We start from the raw sequence: 23,087 nt of genomic DNA, 5'->3' as shown, positions 1-23,087 counted from the left end.
CCTATCTAGTGGATATGAGCTAAACCATATATAGTATGTCACAAACACATCCACCCCTCTTTTGCTTTGCCTGTTCCAGTAATCTCAGAACAAACAGGAGGATTATATTATATTATGGGATCTCATGTACACATTGTATTGTATATTCACAGTAAGCTTAACAACATCTCTGAATCAAACTAATTCGTGGTGAAATGAGTTTGAATCATAAGAAATGAGTCAAACTTCAGGCCGGCATGTGATGTCTTAAACTCATAAGAATGCTCCTGAGTTTTCCAGCCGTAAATGTGATTAAATACACTGTAACTACCAAAAGCCTCTCTCATTTATTACATATCTATGCAAAATTGAACATTTGCATTATGACTTAATTCCACTAAAAAACCCTTTGTTTTACAATCTCAATTATATATCCCATATCTAAAAAGCACACTAATATATATACAACAGAAAATGTATGTAAAACATTACAATTAACGCTAGTTATGTAAACATTTTACTTTGTAGTAACTAGCAAAGGAACACAATACTTTTACATTTACAAGAAAATATCTGAGCTACTTTTTCAAATAAGAATCACAAGTAACTTAGTTTTCAAATGTATTCACTGACAGATCTCCTGTCCCCATGTTGAGAGAAACTGGGAGTGAGGCGAAGAGGTAGACGCACTTCCTTCAGCCCAAATCTTATTAATATTACTTGCCAAAAATATAGCTTTTGGTCGAGTTGTTATTAAAAATAAATAAGTAAACCAAGCTCAGATGACAAAAAAGTAATGCAAAAGTATTGTAATGCATTACTTTCCATAAAAAGTAAGCAAGTAATGCAATTAATTACTTTTTTATTGAGCATTACTATATCGTAATGCATTACTTTTAAAAGTAACTTTCCCAAACACTGTTCAGGACCCTGATTTCATGTTAGCTACTCGTATATAGATACTGATCTACTTAACCTGTGTAATGATGATATTACAAATGTAAATACCATCAACAATGATCATGTGGGTAGACAGGAAGTTGTGAGATCAGTGTAAATATGCCCTTAGTGAATGCCGAATTGTTGCATGTCTCCAGTAAATCATTAACACAGCAAGAAGCAATAGTTCTGTGGGACTGCCACTGGAAATACTAAAGCGTGTGACTTGTGCAAAGTGTAAAGCTAGCGCTCCACTTAGCTCACTGTGAGCCTGTGCGCTACACACCAGCACACAATGCAAATGCCTGCTCATTACCCCCCGCGCAACGAGAGACAGTATTCTTGAAGGATCCTGAAATGGGTCCCAGGACAATCCCAGAGGGTCACACGTTTCTCACCGCACACCCGGCTACTTTGTTAATGTCTATTCAGCCAATCAAAGAACATGTGGTACAAAATCATGAGAACTTGAGTAATTAAGTAGATTTTTTGTACAAATTCAATGCATCAGCTCTATGGGATGCTGATAAACCTGTTTCTCTGACAAAAGCTGGTAGGTTAGTGCTCTGTTACTGTTTGCCGTGTTTTCCCACAACTTCAGCTAATGTTCTAGCAAGGTTTCCTCAAAGTTGTGAACACACTTTCCTCCAGTAATGTTAATAGAACAGTTATCTAGACAAATATCATTCTCAAAATGTTATTTATACATCATTCATTGTACTTTTGGACTAGCATTCATTGACTAGCATTCAAGTTGCTATTTACTACTTGTTTCAAAACATTAAGAGAACACTAAAAAGTAACATTCCCAAAATGTTTGCTAAAGGACAAAATTAAACATTCCGTTTTCTAGGCTATAAGGTTCTAATAACTAAAACAAAATGGTAATTTTAAACATTCACACAGACTGAAAAATGTTGTTTTAATCTTAACGGGAATGTTTGCAACATCTTAACACCATCCCAGCTAGACCAAAGTCCTACATAAATTACTAAGCACACAAAGGCTGTCTTTTTGATTTACTGTTGTAGCAGCAGTAAAATCCTATTTCTTAACCTTCAAGGGCAAGGGTTACAGCACTTGATCATTATAAATCTCTTCTAACCAGGAAGCAAATGTTGAATTATACCATTTTCTGTCTTCAAATGACACCAAACTGGGACCTTATTGTGGGATATGCTAATTCGAGGCACTGAAAGAGTTCAATTTGGCAGTCCATTCATTCTTGGGGTTTACAAAGGACAGGCTGAACTCGTGTCACAAATTTCTCTCAGTCTATAAATCTGGCTGTGATGAGAAGGGACTGGGCTAAATCGAGTGTGAAAGCTAAATATAGACCATTCATTACAAGCTTGAGCTTAATGCAAAAGATAACCAATCTTTAAATTATTCACATCTGACCTATTCTGCATTCAAGTAAAAAAGGACAACAATGAAACTCAGAAACGTTTTCAAAAATCTTTACTGCAGAACTCTACTCGTTATGATATCTCCTTTAAATCTGTAAATTCCCAATTTATAATATTGAGTCACTGAATATTCTATTTCACTTCATGAAAGTAAAATGAGATTCTTCATGTTGACTTTTAATGAGGGCAAAGATGAAACAAAACCTCACATAATTGTGCTCCTCTGAGATGTGGCAAAGTAATAAACTAACCTGAGAAAACATAGTAAAGGATGAAACAAACAAGAAGAATCCACACTAGCAACCTGCAACTATTTACTCTTCAAAAGCTTTTAAAACAGAAGTCGCGTCATACTGTGAAAGTGAGTCCTACTTTACAAACGCATTTGTTCACTAGAGCAAACAAACAGCTCATCTACAGCAGCTGGACCTGAAACTCAGAAGCTCAGAAGCAGATTCCCTGCTGACGTGATCGCAGCTACACCGGAGCTCACGGATTTCATCAGCCAAATGGACTGACCATTGATTTGTAGAAGTCAGAAATGTTAACCCACTTTCCTTTTTTTACAAAACTTAAACAATACCCATTTCCCCGGGCGCCGCAGCATAAATGGCTGCCCACTGCTCCGGGTGTGTGCTCACAGTGTGTGTGTGTGTGTGTTCACTGCTCTGTGTGTGTGCATTTCGGATGGGTTAAATGCAGAGCACAAATTCTGAGTATGGGTCACCATACTTGGCTGAATGTCACTTCACTTCACTTTTAATGAACTCAACAGATGATGCAGCCAGATGTGCACTTAAACATCCAAACACATTTTAGAAAGATAATCGAGATTTAGCTGCTATAGCTGGATTGCTTTAGTCCATTATAAATGTATTAATCTTACAAAAAAAATAAAAATAATAATAATAAAAATGAAAGGAATGAGATCACGGTTTGTTTAAGGAAAAACATTCAGTCAACCCAGGAGTTGACCATGAATTTGTCAGTCCTAAACCAACATGCAAACTCCTGCAGTGGTGCAAACACAAACAAAACTAAGTGACAGAAATAAGAACGTACAAATTCAAAAGTGTCAAACCTTTAAAAAAAACGTCATCAGAAGTTTGGTGAGGAGAGAAAGTGTCATTGCCACGATTGTGCTGATTACAGATTATCCACTGATAATAATTTAACACCATTGCATATGAATGCATCATAATCCATACATCGCATGGTGCTATGCATGAATGCTCACTGATTCATGACAGCTGGGATCAGACACACTCTCGGTGTAATCCAGGATAATCTGGATTCAGTGAGCCTGGAAAAAGTGACCGATTAATATCACTGTAAATAAGAGCGATGTCCTTACATTCACTGTGGTGTACTGCGAATTTGACTACCTTACACATGACTGACTCAGGATGTACACGTGAGTCACACTGGGCTAACATCTGACCAAAAGGAAAATCCATTGTCACAACCATTGTTTACACTCAATAAGGGCTGTTTACACTCATTTAAGGAAGTTTGATCAATGAAGGCTTAATGAACTTTAATAATGGCAATACAATAAGAGTTACCTAAAAATAAACAAGATTAAATGTCCAAATACAGGACTGAATTCAGGTTGATTGGGACAGTTTTTGCCATGGAAATGATTGGGGAAAAGTGTCCCAATCAACCTGAATTCACCTCTATGTTGTATTGTAGATGAACAGCTCAGAATCTGATCTACAACATCCTGCCAGCCTCTGCTGGGTAGATGCTGGAAATTTTGCTCAACCTGCCCCCACAAATCCACTTGGACCCCTTGCAGGGGCAATTAAAACCCTTTCATTCGTCCTCACTGAAAGGCCACTGACAGTCAACGGTTAGATAAATCCCACACTACTCAAACAAACAGACACCAACAACAAAAAATTCCATTATCTTTCTATCAATAGAGACAAATGAGCATACAAATATAATTGCTTACAATATACTACTTAACTTTGGCCAATGAACATGATCCTGTGCGTTATAATATGGAAAACTTTTTGGATCTAAATGTTCCAACATAGTCTATCTTGAAGAATGGAACTTGTAAGTCAAGTCAAGTCACCTTTATTTATATAGCGCTTTAAACAAAATACATTGCGTCAAAGCAACTGAACAACATTCATTAGGAAAACAGTCTGAGTAAACTGTTGTTAATACTCACCGGTATCACTTCATCTATCAGCTGTGGTAAGGAGCGCTGTTTTGCGTTGAAGACGGAAAAATACCACGATGAGAATTATTCCAAAGTAAGAATTTATACTCTCTCAGCGTTAATTCCATATCACAATCAGTTCTCAAGGACAACTTCAAACATTTTGCCAAAGATATTTCAGTTGTCTTTTGTTTCTATGAATGTAGTGAGGAGAACGAAGCACATAAACTTTGTCTCTATGGTAGGTTTGCGCTCGCGCATCAGCGCACCTCTCGCGTTGAGTTCACGCGCTCCTCCCGCTGCTGTTTCACCAAACTAATGCAAACACGGACGCGCATGCGCAGAGCGCACACGGAGAAACAAATGGACCAGTGCACACATTAACACATAATCAGCTGTCACGTCTAAAGAAAGAAACGGTTTAGTAACGGTTACACTTAATATGTTAAATGTTTTAACAGTCGCACGACAACTTACATTTAATACAGAAAAACTTTCATTCATCAGCCCTACATTTTTTGTTACAGTGTTTCACTATAACTCTGACCTACTAATAAAGAGCAGAGGTGTGTCCGATGTTGTACTTTGGTCAAGATTCTAAACTTGTTTGTCATCTGGTCACACGGAAAACTCTCGTGAGACTACAAAACCCCAGTAAACTAGTGATCTATGACGACTCCAATAAGAGCTGGCACAGAATGTGGTGTGTGGATAAAATGATAGCTTAAGTTAAAGTTTGCCATGGGTGTTGACATGAATTTCAGTCCAGCTAAACCATAATATGCAAGTGTTGTATTGTCAAATACAAACACGTACTACAGTATATTATGCTTTAATATCTTCTTAACAAAAATGATTATTACTAATATTATTTATCATCACGGTTAATAATACTAGTAGCCTAATGAGTAATTGTTATAGCCCTAGTATAAATTAGGCAACTATGCCGTAAGTGTTTTCAAAGTTTGTCTTGACTTTTATACTCTTATTTATATGAGTCACTAGTTGCTCCAACACTTTCAATTACTGCCCACTGGAGGGCAGTGAGTTTCTTGTGTTTCTCTTCAGGACAGGGAGCGTCTCTGGCTGTTGGAACACTACACTGCTGCATATTTCACGGTATATACTTTATGATACTATGTGAAACAGTATGCATTATGCACAAATACATGTTCCAATCAGCAGTATGCTGTTAACCCTTCATCTGCTACAATAATAAATAAAGAAATACAAATAAATCAATACAAATACATATAAAAAAATGTTTACTTTTCATATCCTTCAGTGGATCTCAAAATATAACTTTTTGTTCATTCAAAAAATAAGAAGGGCAAGAAGGCGAACATTAATACTTGCTTCAAACACTTTCATTAAAATGAATAAAACCAGTTTATTCCACAAAAACAATACTGCATAGCAACTGAACTAGCAGTCAAACGTTTGGACACAACTGCTCAGTCCAGTGATATGACATAATTTCTGTTCATTAGTCGCTGTAGGGAAATAACGAAAAATGTATAACAAAGTGCAGTCAACTCTGAAACTTTAGTAAACACATTTTAGAAAAATAATGTGGATACTGAGGACTTCAAGAGGTGCATCCTGGGATACCGGTGTCCAAACTTTTGACTGATAGAGTATATACAGTACATAACTGGCTTCATTACAGATACATACATTTTCAAACTTTTAAAACAATACTTTTTCAAGTTTTATCAAAGCTACGAAAATATCAGCATATTTCTCATTGGCCTTTTATGTATTCAGCTAAAAAAATATATTCTATTTTGCTTAATATTGCACTTCTGTTTTCTTTTGGTAAAAATAAAGACAGCTTGATATAGTCTCTCCTAGAGAAACTCGCAGTAAAAAGAGAACGAAAGTCTAAAGGCAAATCATGCAACATCTGCAGAAAACACATAAAAGAAACAGCATTCGGTATGACCAGATCCGTTCAGTCATCAAAGTCCGGGATGTCCTCGTAAGAATAACCACGGTGACCCTTGGAAGCATGATAAGCAATCCGCAGGTGATAGATTCCGGGAAGAAAGATCAGTATGCCGATGATGAGAACAGGAATCGTGCGATCTGGGTACTAGAACAAGATCATACATTACTTGCTAACATACTGACAGATATTTGCAATACTGCAGTTTTGTTTACTCACCACGACATTAATGTATCCTGCCAAAAGAAGGGATCCAACAACTATCAATACAGAGCCAACCAGAAAGAGGAAGGTTGCCAGCGCAATAGCCTTGTAGGGTACTTTAGGTGGTGTTTTCTTAAACTATAAAAAAGGTGTTTATACATTTATGCTACAAACAATATAATACAAATGAACTATTTTCTTGCATCAGTGTTCCTCACCTGTAGATCAATGTAGCCTTCATCACTATCAGCCAGCCTGGAGTATTTCGCCTTATCGTTTGGAGCAGCACTGGCTGTGTTGTTTCGACTTGCCATCATGATGATGTTTAAGCTTATTGGCACATGAAGATGATGAAAAGTAGCAAATTAACGTTACACCGTGATTATCTGAGAGTGCATCCGCTTTTGATTTGGTTTATTCTGGAAACCAGAGAGAAAGTTTTTAGGCTATAATAACTTAAAACACAGTACATGCATCGCTACTAGTGCAGCAAAACTCATGTTGTCTTCTATCACTTTCAGACGGTCACGTTTACTGTCTAAATACCAGTCCACGTATTAACTTAGTTGATAACATCCTGGTGATAGTCTATTGTCTCAAGATAAGTAATTCTTTAATAGCTGCTATTTTATATTTAGGTAACACACCTAAGAGGTTATTTATACAAACCGAGTCATATATTGTTTCTGCTTAATAGTTGGTGAGTTTATAGAAGCGTTTGTATACTCACCAGCTCGTCCTTTTTAAGAAATATAATTTCACTAAGTGACAAACTAACAAGGGACGCGGGGTAATTTGATGCCGTTTCGAGCCGACTGAGTTGATTTTTAACGGCTAACGTTACTTAGTACTTGCACCACACTACGAAAACTTCGCTTTCTTTCCCTTGAAAACACAGCTCATTCTCGTGCGGACCAGGGGGGCAGGTTTCATATTTTTTTGAAGCACCCCTGGGCACCGCCATTGGCTAGCAGACCCCCACCTGCTGTTAGCATTCCATTGACTCCCATTCATTTTGGCGTCACTTTGACAGCGAATAACTTTACATCTGAGGCGTTTAAAGACTCAATTTGTCCATTAATTATTTCTAAAGAAACACGAAAATGTATAAAAGGATCCATTGCCTTGTATCTTACGTTATGGTCCCGTAGAAGCAGTTTAAAAAAAAAAAAAAAAATAGGCTAACGACTGCGTCATAACCAGCGACTCTCTGTCGCGCAGTAGAGAAATTACCGTATGGACAGGAGGAGAAGCTCGCAGACAATCTTTTACTGTCTATGAGGCTATCGGGGGGACGCGGAAGCATGAAGTCAAGGGAGATAATTAATCATAATACTTACCAAAATTTGCTCCTGTTCACGCTCGCCTTTTCTGCAAGATTCGGTGGATAATTCAGATTTCTCTTAGCACAGCGATTAGAAGACGTACATGTTGCTCACGTGACAACTACGTCATCAAGCTCAGTTTGAGTCTGCCCAGTACGCCCCACCCCCAGGAAGTGCGTGCTTCTAATTGACTTCACTTTTCTCCGTTGAATTCAATGGGGTCTCTGTGTCCATTTCTTTTACTGTCTATGGTGTGGACATTGTTTACTTCCTTATTCCCATTCCAGCATTCCTCTTCTTTATTTTTTTTTTTGCATACCCCACTTATCAGTCCATTACTGCCATCTGCTGGTGAGTCGAATCACAAACACTTTCCTTAAAACTTTCCTTGTTCCTTCCTGCCACAAAAGAGTCAAAAGCCCAAGCAGCGCTGCGTGTTCAGCTCCTCTGCTAGCAGCTACAGCATCATGCTGCTCATAGAAACAGAAGCATATATATATAGTCTTGCTGAACTTGCTAAACTCATTCTTCTCTGAAGTGAAACAACAGGAAAAGTGAAAATATTTAGAGGAAGCTGTAACTAACTGGTAAAGCAGGAAAACACTTCAGACTCTTCCAATAATTTCCTGATAAATTTAAAATATGGCGTTTGGTAACTTTTTTTTTTTTTTTTTTTTTAATAAACAGCTTCTGATATGCTTTGGACATGTTTTGCAACTAACCTGAGCGCCATGGATCTTCACAGGGGTGGAATTTGCTTTTTCAGTATGTGGTGAAGTAAGAAGCCTGGAAAAATTATGAAAGATAAACAACAACAACAAAAACATTAATCAGAAATTGCTTGTGACATATATTTCCCCCAAGAAAAATCACTAAACTGTCTGTGGGTGTGTATATTAGCCTATATATTATACATGAACACATTTTTTATTATATTAATACAGTGCGAATATTAACACATATGTACTGGTATTTTTGCTCATTCTAATATTCTGTAATGGATCCATTGGAACGGATGTGCTTTCTACAGGCCAAGACACCTTTCAGGTGCTAAACCTCATTCCTCTGATCTGTTGTTTGTATAGCATCTAAGCAAAGATTCATTCCTTCTTCTATATTCTTTATGGTTTGTGCAACTGCTGATGTTGGCTGGCTTCCAGAGTAACCCTACAACTAAACAATAAAGGACCTTTAACATTCGCAGCACGTCTTGAGACTGCAGCCTTGTAGCAAGTGCTTCAATAGCTTAAATATTTAAGGGAGGAGATGGATGCCAAGGCATTTAAAATCAGTGCAAGCAATCAGTCATGCTTGCATTAAACTTCTGCATAAAGTTCTGCATCCAGCACAGCAAGGGGGAATATGAAGAACATGAGAAAGAAAGCAAACAATAGATGGACAGTGTTCATTGTATTAATTTAAGGACACTAAAGCTCATAGACACATGATCCTGCATGAATAAGCGTTCTATGATGGACATGTAGCCAAACAAAAAGAGAACAAAGGGGGTGCATATGTTCTTCATTTCTTTGTGTTTGGAGACATTTTTTTTAAAATGAAAATGAATTATTTGTCATTCAGAAAGTCTTCTGTTGAATACAAAAGTAGATGTTTGGAAGAATGTTAATGCTGCTCTTTTTCATACAATGGAAGTGGATTCCTAAAGAACACCATCACATTTACATGACACCTAATTTGTGTTCCCATTCAGTGACAACAGAGGCACATAGCTTTTGAAGAGCTGGAGGACTTTGTTCTTTTATAGATTACAGGCATGGATTATTATGGAAATTGTTATGAAACAAATCATGATGATGGATCTTTAAGAGAAAGCAATTGACAGTTAGAGAAATGCAAAGCGACATTCACAGCCACAGGTGGACAAGCCATTCATAAATCATTTATTTTCTTTAGCCGTCCTATTCACTTTCATTACCAAAGCTGACCTTCAGGGACATCAATGATCAGTGCTATTGAAGTGCACCATTCTCCACCGACTGTTCTTGAAGAAACTAATTGTGCTCAGAAAGCTTCATATCAAACCAACACAAAGAAGACCTAAGAGGCTAAAAAAAAGCACTTAAGTTTTAAAATGCACATGGATAACTGACATTTATTATTATTATTATTATTATTATTATTTTAGTCCAGATATATTGGTATTCAAATAATACATAAAAAATGCAGTTAATTCAGACAATGACTTGAATAAAACATGAATAAACATTCTGAATTAAAATTCACTTTGATCATCTTTGGCAAATTAATTTGTATAATAGCAAGAAATTTTTCACCTGAAGTCTCAAATTCTTGAAAAAAAAAAGAATGTTGTCAAAACTATAATTTATTATTATTTCTTAAAAATGTAAGGCAAATTTCCATTATAAATGTTTAAATATATTTAATATGTCTGTATTGAATGTGTCAGAAATAGCCTACAATGTTAATGTCTGTTCATACACTAATGTTTGAAAACATTTGAATTAATGATTACATTGTATACTCATCTTTTAAAATTGAACTTTAAGTATTATCGCACTTAAAGTTTTAAAATAATTTTTTTGTGGAAATTACTAGGTTATCTGTTTGTTTTTGCTTAAGTACTTCATGATATGAGTATTTCTAAGAACCTGCTTCATGTTTTATTTTATTCTTAATAAGATTCGTTTTTTAATCATCTTTAAGTGAATGTGTGTGTGAGAGAGAGAGAGAGAGAGCGAGCGAGAAGGTGGAAGTGAGTAGCCTATGGGATGTTTGCACACACACTATTGCGTCCCATCAGATTCCTCATCAGACTCTTGTTAATGGTTTTTTTTTTCTCAAAACTCATACGCTTTTACAGATGTTGCTCCGAATGACGGTAAGTGCAATTTAATTTGAGACGGATAATTATTCAGAGTGAAGAAAACACCCGCGAATTGTTTGTTTGATTGATTGAATGAATGAATGAATGAATAATTGCGAACGAGATATGCGATTATGGTAGGCTAGAAGAACCGGTGATTGAATTTGTATCCATTTGTTTAGCTCAAACTGTATTACTGTTTAGGGCTAACAGTATAATCTGTGGACAGCTGGTAGAACTAGCAGGCTACTGGTGTTGACGGGGTAGGCTAAGTCATGTCTCAGTCAGGTTTTGAGTTAAATGTTCAGTCACACAAATTCACACAAATTCACACAAAAAAACTCTTGCAGTGGTTTTGGTTTTTTTAATCCCCATATTATTCTAGCTGTGTGAGAGTATTTCCCTCACAAAACTGCATCTGAAAATGAGTTATTCCTGGTCTCATAGTTAAAGATGGTGAGAAATTCCAAAGTAGCTCAATATGATGAAAAGAAAGTTGCAAACAAAACCATTTTCTAGTATCAGAAGTAAACCAACATGCAAAGGCTATTTATTTTTACTTTTACTGTGTTGCATTTAATGTAAAATACTTGTGATTTTCAGAATGTGAATGAAACTGTTCATTCAAAGCTTGGCTCACAAATGTACAGTAATTACTGGCATGTCTTGTAATAATGACTTATTTTACTACACCATTAATAATACAGCATATAGCCGACATATTATTCTGTTTTATGGCGCTTTAACAGACATCATCTTTTGGAGGCAGCAACTGGAATTAAACAGCTATGGTCATGTGATCAGAATTGTGACCCTGGACCTCAAAACCAATCATAAGGGTAAATTTTTTTTTATTTATATTTATACCAATCTGAAAGCTGAATAAATAAGCTTTCCATCGATGTATGGTTCGTTATGATGGGACAATATTTGGCTGAGATATTTGAAAATCTGAAATCTAAGGGTGCAAAAAATCTATACATTGAAAAAAACGCCTTTGAAGTTGTCCAAATGAATTCCTTAGCAATGCTAATTAGTAACCAAAAATTAAGTTTTAATATATTTACGGTAGGACGGTATCTACTTATGACTATGTGCTACTTTTGTGGTCCAAGGTCACACACAGACACACTCTTGTGACAACTTCCCATTTAAATGCCTTTGATTCTAACAAAAATAACACAGGAAGGCTTTTGGTCAGTCCAGTTAAATATTTTGTCAAACATATACACTGTATAATGATATAATAAAATCATTATCCTTAAGATCCCCTCTCATTTTGGGCACCTAATGGATGATAGACAGACTGAGAGTCAGCAGTCCTGATTAAAACAAAACATGACTTTTGTTTAATCAGACATTTTATGGTTTGAATGTATTCACCTAGGTTTTATTTGTAAGCACAGAGCATATTAACTTCCATGTTGCCATGGTTTGTTGAAATATTGCTCTTGCCAGGACATTATAGATGTCAGTGTTGCTGTGTATAAATCTTTAAATATATTTCCCCAAGCTTTGCTTAATTAGCTTAAAAGCTTTTTTTTCTGTATGATTTCTGGCAACACATCTTAAATGGCTTTTTCCTAAGGTTTTTGGAACAGGTGCTTAGTACCGTTTCAGTGAAATACATATATTTTGGCCTGTATATGAGCTCCTGCAGTTAGTTCATTACACCATATTGACAAAAAGATCTGTCCTAAATTGCTTTTGTGGACTGAGGCGCCTAAACATCCGCAGGACATGACTGCTAAACTGAAACAGTAACATGAAGAAACAGGCACTTTTCCATCTTATTACTTATTGCAGAGGGGTTAAGACTCAACTGCTTGGAGCTAAAAGCATAAATGGTTCACAGCCAGATATTTAGACATTTTTATGATAATATATATAGGCCTATTTGATCTGAATTGTGAGACTTTGATTAGTAAGTGCCTCAAAATAATATATACAACTTTCAATTGTGATCATTCATCTATGGTTCCTTCTAATGAATCAGTCTGAACAGAACACAATGGCTGAATTCAGTATTGCATCCTAGCACGCTGCTCTTACTATTTCTGCCATATAAAGATATGGAATGAAACCGATGCCTCCGTCTGAATTGAATGCATACACCACAAACTGAAAAAAAATCACATACTGTAGGTATTGAATAAGACACATAACTGTTACTGTTTGGAAAGCAATGCTAAAATACTTCAAACTTAAATCACTGTAGATATTTGAGTAATTCTATAATTAGGGGTACATCATGATGTCCATGGACTCTATTATCAATTTTATACATTTTTCAATAACTTTTCACTTCAAACAATGATCACCTTTATATCAGAGGACATTTCTAATTCATAAAAAAAAAAAAAAAATATATATATATATATATATATATATATATATATATATATATATATATATATATATATATATATATATATATATAATTTTTTTTTTTTTTTTTGTGGATTAAATCATCCATTTTGTGTATGTCCGAGAAACCAGTGTCAACTGTGTTACTCCCTAAAAAACTCCCTATAAATCATTGGTTTGTTCCAAAGACACATGTCCAACATCACCTGATGTATTTTCCTTTTTCGGAGGGAAATGTGAAGACAGTGTGGAAAGTCATAACTTCTCCTCTTCAGTATTTGATCTTTATTATTTTCTACACATAGAGTAGATTAATTGACCGTCAACTGTGATGTTCTGGTGAACTTCCGTCACATGCTATATTTATAAATATGAAGAAAAAGAGTACAAAAACAGAAGTTAATGAAGGTCATGTACTAACTATTCCAAGGTCAGCAGTTTGCACAAGGCTTACCTTACCTGTCAACCGTGTTACCCATTAACGGTAACACAGTTGACAAGGATTAACACGGTTGACAATATTGGCAGTTCAGTCTCAATTTATGCTCCAACGGAGTGTTGTTGGTAAAATAAATATTCACAAACTATTGTCGTTACACAGAATTTCCATAGGAATTGCCTAAAACCATGAAAAAAAAGGATAAACTTAACTAATCTATCACAGCCACACTTTCTATGAACTATGTATCCGTAATATTATATGCATATTATATTCACATATGTCAAGGGTTAAAAAGCATTCATAATTCCTAATAATTGACATAAACCTATATGATGTTATTGTATGAGTCCTTACAACTTGAACTGGCATGATGCATTAGAAAACTTCATTTACCTTCGTAATAATATAGATTTATTTATTTACGTTATAATATATATTATTATAATGTGTGTGTGTTTAGAGTGCTTTATGGATACTAAGTTCATTCTTACCTGTCAACTATGTTACTTTTTGAGCTGTGTTATGTGTGGTTTTTATGTTATAAATCTTTTAAATGTGAACTAATCCGTCAGAAAAAAAGATGAAGATATCGAGATGGATGACTTTGGTAAGGATGGTGAATAACACTAAATTCAGCCTACTGTGGATTTATGTTAAAGAAAAGTATCATCCTTCATGATAGCATCCCAAAGTACACCCATTATGAAGCCCCAATTCATATTTTCAAATCGGTTAGATAACCTCAAAAACTCCGGAGAATATACTCAAAAACTTTCAAACAAATATGTAATCAAGTACGTGGGACTTCATTCATGTTTCATTTGACACAACATTTGTCTGTAACACAGTTTACAAAATAATGAATCAAATGTTAATTTTAATTAACATATTTAAAAAGTCATTAGTGCTTAAGCTTGCCAAACAATTGATTTAGCACATTATATTATTCAACCACCTAATTTATTTATCAAAAAAGAATACAGATTTTCTGACTTTTTGGCTGTCATGAAATGTACCCCTAAATATAGAATGACTAATTTATTAATTGTTGATATGTCAAGATGTAGTTAAAGATACATATCCACAGGGTTGCATTAAAAAAGTAAAAAATTAAATAAAATAAATAAAACTTAGCATTCTTTTTCGGTGAGGGTTGGTGCAAAAAAAACTAAATCCTGTCAGAAAAATAGCTTTTCCCTAAGACTAGGGAATCAATCTGAATAGAATCATGGACTGATTCATTCAAATTTGTTTGTGAATCAGTTTAAATTCAACTTAGTTATTGAATGAATCATGGATTGAATCATCCAGACAGCTCACTCTCTCACTGAACTGGATCATTCACTCACTGAACCACAGGTTATTTAGCTTGACTCAAGTCAACAACTGTTAATGTTTTATTTGTACTTCTGGAAAGCAATGCTTAAATTTTAATCATTAAGATTATGGCTAGGGTAAAAAAAAATGGAAACAAAAAATACTGTATGGGGAAAATAAATAACATTGTTATTTTAGCATGCTAGCATACACCAATTGCCACAGTGGCCTTTGGTCCTGCCAGAAACGGTGCTTACTTTTTCTTTTCTTTTCTTTTCTCTTTAAGGTTGCAATATCATAAAAACTATGATGGCTAATGGCTGATATCAAAAGAGATCCTTGAGAAGATGAAATGTGAGTTTCAAGTGTTTTAAAGTGTGACACTACTAGCTTGTTTGTGTTGAAACCACAAACATATTAAAAGTCATGGATGGTAATTACAAGATCTTAACCCCATAACTTGCACATAGAGATTCTCACATCATGACCAACGTGCTTCCAGCAGAAGATGACATAAGTTTAACCTTTTTCCCTGAGATCTGTCCCAACTGTACTGCGATATCTGCGTTTGACATAGACATCACCAAGACGCTGGCTCTGGGCCTGGTGCTGGTGCTCTTTATAATATTCGGTGTGATGGGCAACATCCTGGTCATCCTCTCTGTGGTGTGCCATCGCCACCTCCGTTCCGTGACGCATTATTTTATCGCCAATCTGGCCATTGCAGACCTGCTTCTGAGCTCCGTGGTCCTCCCATTCTCTGCTGCATCTGAAGCCTTGGGCCGTTGGGTGTTCGGCCGTCCTTTATGTAATGCCTGGACTGCTCTTGACGTGCTGTGCTGCACGGCATCCATCCTCAGCCTCTGCATGATCTCTGTGGATCGCTGCATGGCTGTCAGTTACCCGCTGCGGTACCCTTCTTTGGCTACCGGTCGAAGGGCACTGGTCGTAGTGGCAGCTCTATGGGCTCTTTCGGCTGCCATCTCCGTCGGTCCACTGTTCGGATGGAGGGAGCCTATGCCGGAGGACGAGTCGGTGTGTAGAGTGAACGAAGAGCCAGGATATGCCATCTTCTCTGCCGCATGCTCCTTCTACATGCCGTTGGCAGTGATTTTGGCAATGTACAGCAGGGTTTATGTGGTGGCCCGGCAGAAGACTCGTTCTATGAGTAAAGGCAGGCAGACGAATGGGTTAACTGAGCACGGAGTGACCCTGCGGATCCACTGTCGCAACGCCCAGCAGGCCGCCGGGAAGGAGGCAGCAGCGCGCTTGAAGAACTCACACTTCGCCTTCATGCGTCTGCTTAAGTTCTCGCAGGAGAAGAAGGCGGCCAAGACTCTGGGGATTGTGGTGGGATGTTTCGTTCTCTGCTGGCTGCCTTTTTTCCTAGTGCTGCCCATAAGTGAGTATAAGCTAAATGATTTTGTGAACACACAGCAAAGCCCATCCAAAAATAAAATAAAATTAATATGTTTTAAATATTATATTATACATTTACTTATTAATTTATAAATGTACAATATTCATTTGTTAATATGGTTACATTTTATGGAGTCGCACCATATGATATTTTCAAAGATGAACTAACATTGTTTTTGTTATAAAAGAATCAATTATGTAATATTTTCAGTGACTTTTTGTTTTGTTTTGCTTTTTGTTTTATATTTTGTGTTTTGTTTTTTATTGTATTTAGTTGTTTTGTTCGTTTTTTTCTTTGTATTTGGTCACGTTACACATCTTTGCTTTTTTCAGCCAAATATTAAGCAGTTTGTTTAAAATACTACTTTTGTTTTTAGTAAAAAGTGATTAAAAATAATGGCAAATTATTTAAGGTTTGTTTGTGAAAGTACAAATGACATTTTAGAGATACTAGTTTGAAAGCTACAAAAAAAAAAAAAGTTTTTGTTTTGTTTGGTTGTTTTGTTTGTGTTCTGTGTTGTTTTGTTTCTGTTTTTTGTTTTGTTTCACAATTTTTATTTAATTGTATTTATTTATATATAAAAATATCAAATATAAAAATATTATATATATATATTTTAATATTAGTTTTGTTTTTCTTCAAAATAAAGATGATAAATGATTATGTCAAATACTAGATGAGATTTAAGTTAACGCAGAGGGGAGATTATCATAAGTATCAACAGGCACAAATGAATAGCTTAAATCTGGGTCCGTTCCTCATACAAATCTGCATAAGTGTCATTTTAGCTGTTTCCTCCTCATTCATTTGAATTGCTCAGAAAACAGCCAGAAAACAAAAAAATCTGAATTGTATCCACATGAGGGTGAGTAAACAATGACTGGATTTTGTTGAAACTGCAATAACTCAAAGAACATACTTCTCTGAATCTTTTGTCATTTTAAATGAGGTTTATGAGCGCACCCACTGTTTTCCAGTGAAACATTAAATTAATTTTCTGTTGTTTATACTCACCCATGTTTCCAAACGACCCAGTGCTCTCCCACAATATGCCTATGTGCGTAAACAGCATTGACATAATCCTTGCTGGGCCTTTTAAATTGCATTTAAATGAGCTTGTTTACAACAAAAGAATGAATTATGAAAGAAAGAGAAAGTATTGCACTCTGTTTCAACCTAGAGACAAGGCTTTTATAGGCTAAACAGCAGCCCTAGTTCAGAAAACCATCTTTTGTAAGGATTCCACATGTGTTTGCAGGCAATTCATTTGAGCTTTCATTGAATGTTTGATGGAAATACAGCTTAATTTATCAGCCTGTGTGTTTAGTAATTGGACAGCTAAGATTCTATGAGTCAGTCAGTCATTTTTGCACTGAATTGAAAGCTTTCAAAATACTGTAAGGAAATGCACACATCAAAGCAAAGCCTTTGAAAATATGAAACATCCAAAACCATTTGAACCTCTGTCTTGAGGTGATCCTTATGAATGACGGAGATATCTTGCTGCATGTAGTAATTTAATTTTTTCATTCTTTCTGTGTCTCCAAAGGCTCCATCTTCCCGTCCCACAGACCCCCGGACACTGTCTTCAAAATTACTTTCTGGCTGGGCTACTTCAACAGCTGCCTCAACCCCATCATCTACCCGTGCTTCAGTCAGGAGTTCAAGAAGGCCTTCCAGAACGTTCTCCGTGGCCACTGCCTCAGCAGAACGCACAGGACCTGGAGCCCTCCGGCCTTTGCACGAGACCCTGTGCATGGCCCCAAATCTGCACAGTGTTTCCCATCTACATCTACTGACTCCTGGAAGCCTACTAATGAATCACTTGTCACTAATAAGAACTCATATACTGCACATAGCAGCAGTGCTCTGAATGCACCTGAAACATCTCTGACAATGAAAGTTCATCAGGTTTCCGTATGCAAGATGGACGGTGAGGCTGTATGAAATGATTTAAAAAGAATATATTTTTATTCAGTTTTTAAAAAGAGTTTACAAAGCCACTGTGGAATGGAACAAAAATGACTGGGGATCTAGTTAGTTCTCGTATACAGGAGCACCACCATGTGGCAACGTCTATGACATGCATCTGCACTTTTGTGAAGTTTAGCTTTGAAGATTCACAATCTGGAGTGTAAAAAATTTTGCTTGGTAATGAAATAACTGTGGGCAGAGTTATTTGGCTTGTGCAAACACAAATAGACAAAAAAAAAAAAAGTCTAACGTGATTTTTCATGTGTTTTGCATATTTTAAATTACACATTGCATTGTATTGTGTTTTAAAGTTGAATGAAATGTATTTTCTGCCGGGGCAGTATTGTTTTTCCTACAGATTTTTTTTTCTTAGATTGTACAATAGTATTATTAAAATGTTATGTTAAAAAATATAGTTTTTTAATTTATAAATGTATAATATTCATTTATAAATATGGTTTATAAATAACAATTATGTAATATTTTGCAATGCATTTTTTTTTTTGCGTTATGTTTTGTTTTTTAGGTTTTTATTTTTATTTATTTTTTTGTCACACTACAGAACTTCTCTTTTTTCCCCCAAATATTAAGCTATTTTATTTATATATATATATATATTTTATAACTTTAGTTTTTAGTAAAAAATGATAGAATATAATGGCAAATTATTTAAGGTTTGAATGTGAAAGTACAAATGAGCTTTTAGAGCTATTAGTTTGAAAGCTACAAAACAAAAAAGCTTGTTTGTGTTTTGTTTATATATATATGTATATGATTCAAATATCACATCTCGTGATTATATGATGAATTTGATGATATAATGTTAACAGACTATGAAAGGATTCAGTGTAAGATCTCTACTTAATTCTGGTGCATTCTAATTCTTGATGCAATATTTATTATATGAATTGTACAAATGGCTGCAATTTAAGAACCAAGAAGAAAACAATTATTTTCTTACTTTTATTAGCTTTTCTTGTTTGTAACATCACCATCCAAGGGGTTTCGACACATTTTCAATAGCAAGCAAACATCCTCAAACAGCACGGCCAACAGAATAAACACCAGCACACGACAAGTTCACTTCTGGAGTGGGGAAAGAGAGGGATTTTGGATTATAAATCACTGGCAGTCTCAAACTGAACAATCTTTCAGTTCCCATCTGCATTTTACATAGATTACATACCACGCATAGAAGAACATTCAAGCGTACATAGCAAAATGTGTGTAGTGTTAGTGCCAACAGCTGCTCTGGGATCAGAGGAAATGCTTAAGGCATGTTTCATTTGAACTCTTGCATATGCTTATATGATCAACAAGGAAAATACATGGAAATCTCACATAGGACAATTCTGTTCTCAATTTATGCCATATCTTCATACCAACTTCAATGAGATAAAACATCTTCACATTTTTGACTTTTTTAAAAATGAAAATTAAACTTATCATTAAATGTAAATCTGAGAAGCACAAATCTTATACAAATACAAAGTAAACAAATTGTAAAAAAAAAATAAAAGAGTAAGACTGGTTTTCACTGGAATTTATCTGGAATTAAATGTATTACCTTAACTGTTTGATTCTGCTTTCCATCTTAGTAAGTCTACTTTTTTTCTTTTAAAAGACAAAAATACCAATAAAGAAGAAAATTGTCTCTCAAACCATCAACATGCACTTCAGAATGTGCCACCATGCAAGAAAGGCGGGAAATCACGATGTCTTTTTTTAACAGTGGGTACTCTATATGGTTTGTGTTACACTGTAATCACATCTCAGTTGAAATGATCCAGTCATTCAGTGTTGTTTTAATAGCAGCAGGCCCAGAAGGGTTGCTAAGGGAATGCTTCCGATGTGTAACGTGTTGCCATGACAAATAAAAGACTTAGATCCTGTTGTCTAGCAGGGACAGTTGTCATGGGAACAGAGGAAAAGCAATGAGGTCAGCAAGAAATGAACAAGAAACAGGAAGAAAGAAAACAATCATAACAGTCATGAGGTGATAGACTCTATGGGGCCTGCAGCAGCCATTGAGACGAATGGATCATTATAACCTCACGCCACCCTCCTCCGTTTGAGAGGCACATTCTGACAGCACAAAGACTCACGGTGAAATGACGGTAAGACATTTCTCTTGCTGTAGTTTCGCTTAACTCACAAATTTTGTGATATTTGTGATATAACAAATCCAGGAAAATATGCATTGTAGTCCAAATGAGACGTTCGTTGTAGTTTTTTAAAAGTGATTTCTGTTAAATAAAATATCTCCTTTTGAAGTGGACTTTTAGCTTTGTAACTTTGCAGATGTTTTTTTTTAATGCTTAAACAGCAACATAAAGTTTAACTAAAGTTGAAAAGCGTAATAGGACCCCTTCAAAATATAGGCCTATAGTTACATTACTAAAGTTTTGCAAAGTTTTCAGAAGAATGTTTTGTGAGTTAACACTAAGTTTCTCTGGGGAACGAAAAAAAAAAAAAATTAATTAATTAATTAATAAAATCAAATAAAAATTGTGAGAGAACTTTTGAAATATAGTTTCTCCTCCAACCACGTCTGACTAAACGTACGTTTTACAAGCGAATACAAAGTTTCTCTGGGGAACGCGGAAATTCAAAAGCACTGACATCCCCAGCTCAAGTTTTTCCCCCAACAGAAAGTCCATTTAGGAGCTCCATATCCTCAGTTTGGAACAGTCAGCTGTGTGTCTTCCAGTACACAGTAAGTATACAACAACCAAGCAGCATTAAACATTTAAGTTTAAACCCTGTCAGCGCTGGAATGAATCAAGAGCTTGTGTGTGTGTGTGTGTGTGTGTGTGTTTCTCTGTTGAGTCACAGAGGAAAAGGCAAGCAATGGAGAATGATGATACCGGCCAAGATTTTGCCGATGTGCATGAGGGAAAAGAAAACAGCTGGAGGACGGGTTTACTGAATGAAAAACAGACTAGCCTATACAAAAAAAAAAAAAAGCCCCGCCATTGCTAATCCATAGTGAGATTTAAGCAAGGCACATTAAAACCAGTTAATGTCTTTTTATTAACATTTTTACTTTCTACCATCCCTTCTTTGTCTGTTCTGAACATAAGCTATAGCACCAGCCACAAAATGTGGATTATCGTTACTTAGATATATCTAACTAATCTATAATGTACTCATAAGCAGATAAAACACTTCAAACATCTTTCTCCTAACAGCAAAATAATTACAAATATTGATGACTAATCTGGTACTACACTGTTAATTTGTCCAATCAAATGCTTTCTAGAATGACAGTGTCCCTCCCCAATACCTGTTACTAACTAAATCATTATAAATGACTGACATACCTAAAGCCTGGTTCTTTCAAAAAAAGAGAAGATCCTTTCAGTGTATCTAGTCCAAACTTCTTGTTTCAAAAGGAAATGCGTCAAAAACAGAAGAAAACTGATACTGTGCTAGCTGTATTAGCTAACCTAGATTACTAGCTTTTTAAGACTTTTTTTTTTAGGTTGGAAGAAGCTTGAAAGAAAAACAGATACAAAATTATAAACTCTCATTCATTCTTTGATAAAATAAAATAGCACCACAATGGAGCTGCCACAGTTGCAGTTGCTGAAAATCACCTTCAACTTTTAACATTTATTTTTATGATATTATTACAGTATGTTGCATTTTACTACTGCACTAAAATGGATGTCGACATTAGAAATGGCGCTCTGATAACTCATTCTTTTAAAAGCCTTTCAAAAGCACTATGACGAGTTAAGAGAAAAATCTGGCACCTTTGTATCGGTTAACCGGCTATTTTACTTTTAACAGCCTTTGAGTTGTTTTGAACAAAAAACATGAACAAGCTCTTGTAGAAGTACTCAACATGATCAGCACATCTCAGGCACAGCTTGGAGTTAAAGATACAAAAGACACATTAGCGTGAGGTCAGGGATACCACATTAGTTGACATAGAAAGTAGCGGCATAGTCACTCCGTCAAATCTCACAACTTACATGGCACATTTGTATTGCGCTGCAACCAAACTTACAGAAACAACCATCTGGGGGTTTGACTGTCAGCCCAAAGTTTACTTAGAATGCATGGAGCCCAATTTTTGTTATCATGTGTGACTCTTTAAGCTCAGCTCACACATGAGTTTTTTTTAATGCACTTTTTTTGCACTAATTACTTTGTCCACAAGGTGGCAACATGCCAAGTTTTAAATTCTACTCCACATGTGTCGTGCGGCTATGTTTGTGCACGCTATGAAATTAAATAAACTTTGAAAGGCATATGTTCGGCTGTAAACATTCGGCAAGTGTTTGCGTTAAGACTTAAGTATACTTTGGGCTTTAGTGCATCAGGAAATCGCTGCTAATTTCATGGAGTTACATTCACGTTGTTCTTTAAAAGTGAAGTAATAGCATTTCCTCTAGCTAACTTTTGGAAGCTAAAAAGAAATTTCAACTTTTTAGCTCACAATTCAGACTTCTTTCGGCAGTTGTGACACAAATTCAAAATTCATCAGTAGCTAAACAGCTCACTTTTTTTTCATGACCAAATACAAACGTGACTTTATCCTCTTCTTAAACTTTACATATTAAAGCAGCTTTCGCAAAAAAAGGAGGAGGAGTCCAGCTAAAACCATCTTCGGTCCTCTCTTATTTTCTCCAACTTTACTAAGCTATTTGTTTTTAAATGCGGTTTCTTCTTCAGTAACATTAACAGTGTTAACTAAATATTTCTAGTTGTGAAACAACACATGGTTTTTAATC

The 23,087-nt window shown here is 35.6% G+C and overlaps 3 protein-coding genes across 4 annotated transcripts in view; 1 reads left to right on the top strand and 2 right to left on the bottom strand.

Annotated features, from left to right (window-relative positions):
• Positions 1 to 4,808, bottom strand: part of LOC132127067 (protein turtle homolog A-like) — a 46,391-nt gene extending 41,583 nt beyond the window's left edge. For both annotated transcript variants that reach the window (XM_059538685.1, XM_059538686.1), the window contains exon 1: positions 4,513 to 4,808. The gene's annotated coding sequence lies outside the window, so the exon portion shown is untranslated. The remainder of the gene's footprint in view (positions 1 to 4,512) is intronic.
• Positions 4,809 to 5,979: 1,171 nt separating this feature from the next.
• Positions 5,980 to 7,564, bottom strand: LOC132127524 (transmembrane protein 230-like). Its single transcript, XM_059539431.1, has 4 exons — positions 7,386 to 7,564; positions 6,874 to 7,074; positions 6,671 to 6,793; positions 5,980 to 6,598 (listed from the first exon to the last, which is right to left on the bottom strand). Exons 2-4 carry the CDS (start codon positions 6,970 to 6,972, stop codon positions 6,458 to 6,460), a joined length of 363 nt encoding a protein of 120 aa, XP_059395414.1. The 5' UTR covers positions 6,973 to 7,074; positions 7,386 to 7,564; the 3' UTR covers positions 5,980 to 6,457.
• A 7,870-nt stretch (positions 7,565 to 15,434) lies between these two features.
• LOC132127233 (alpha-1A adrenergic receptor-like) lies at positions 15,435 to 18,572 on the top strand. The gene is made up of 2 exons (XM_059539008.1): positions 15,435 to 16,353; positions 17,921 to 18,572. Exons 1-2 carry the CDS (start codon positions 15,435 to 15,437, stop codon positions 18,316 to 18,318), a joined length of 1,317 nt encoding a protein of 438 aa, XP_059394991.1. The 3' UTR covers positions 18,319 to 18,572.
• Positions 18,573 to 23,087: the final 4,515 nt, after the last annotated feature.

This window comes from Carassius carassius, chromosome 45 (genome assembly GCF_963082965.1).
Source record: "Carassius carassius chromosome 45, fCarCar2.1, whole genome shotgun sequence".
Classification (NCBI taxonomy): Eukaryota; Metazoa; Chordata; class Actinopteri; order Cypriniformes; family Cyprinidae; genus Carassius; species Carassius carassius.
The sequence above is the reverse complement of the archived record's forward strand: the minus strand, read 5'-3'. Positions and strand labels throughout refer to the sequence as shown.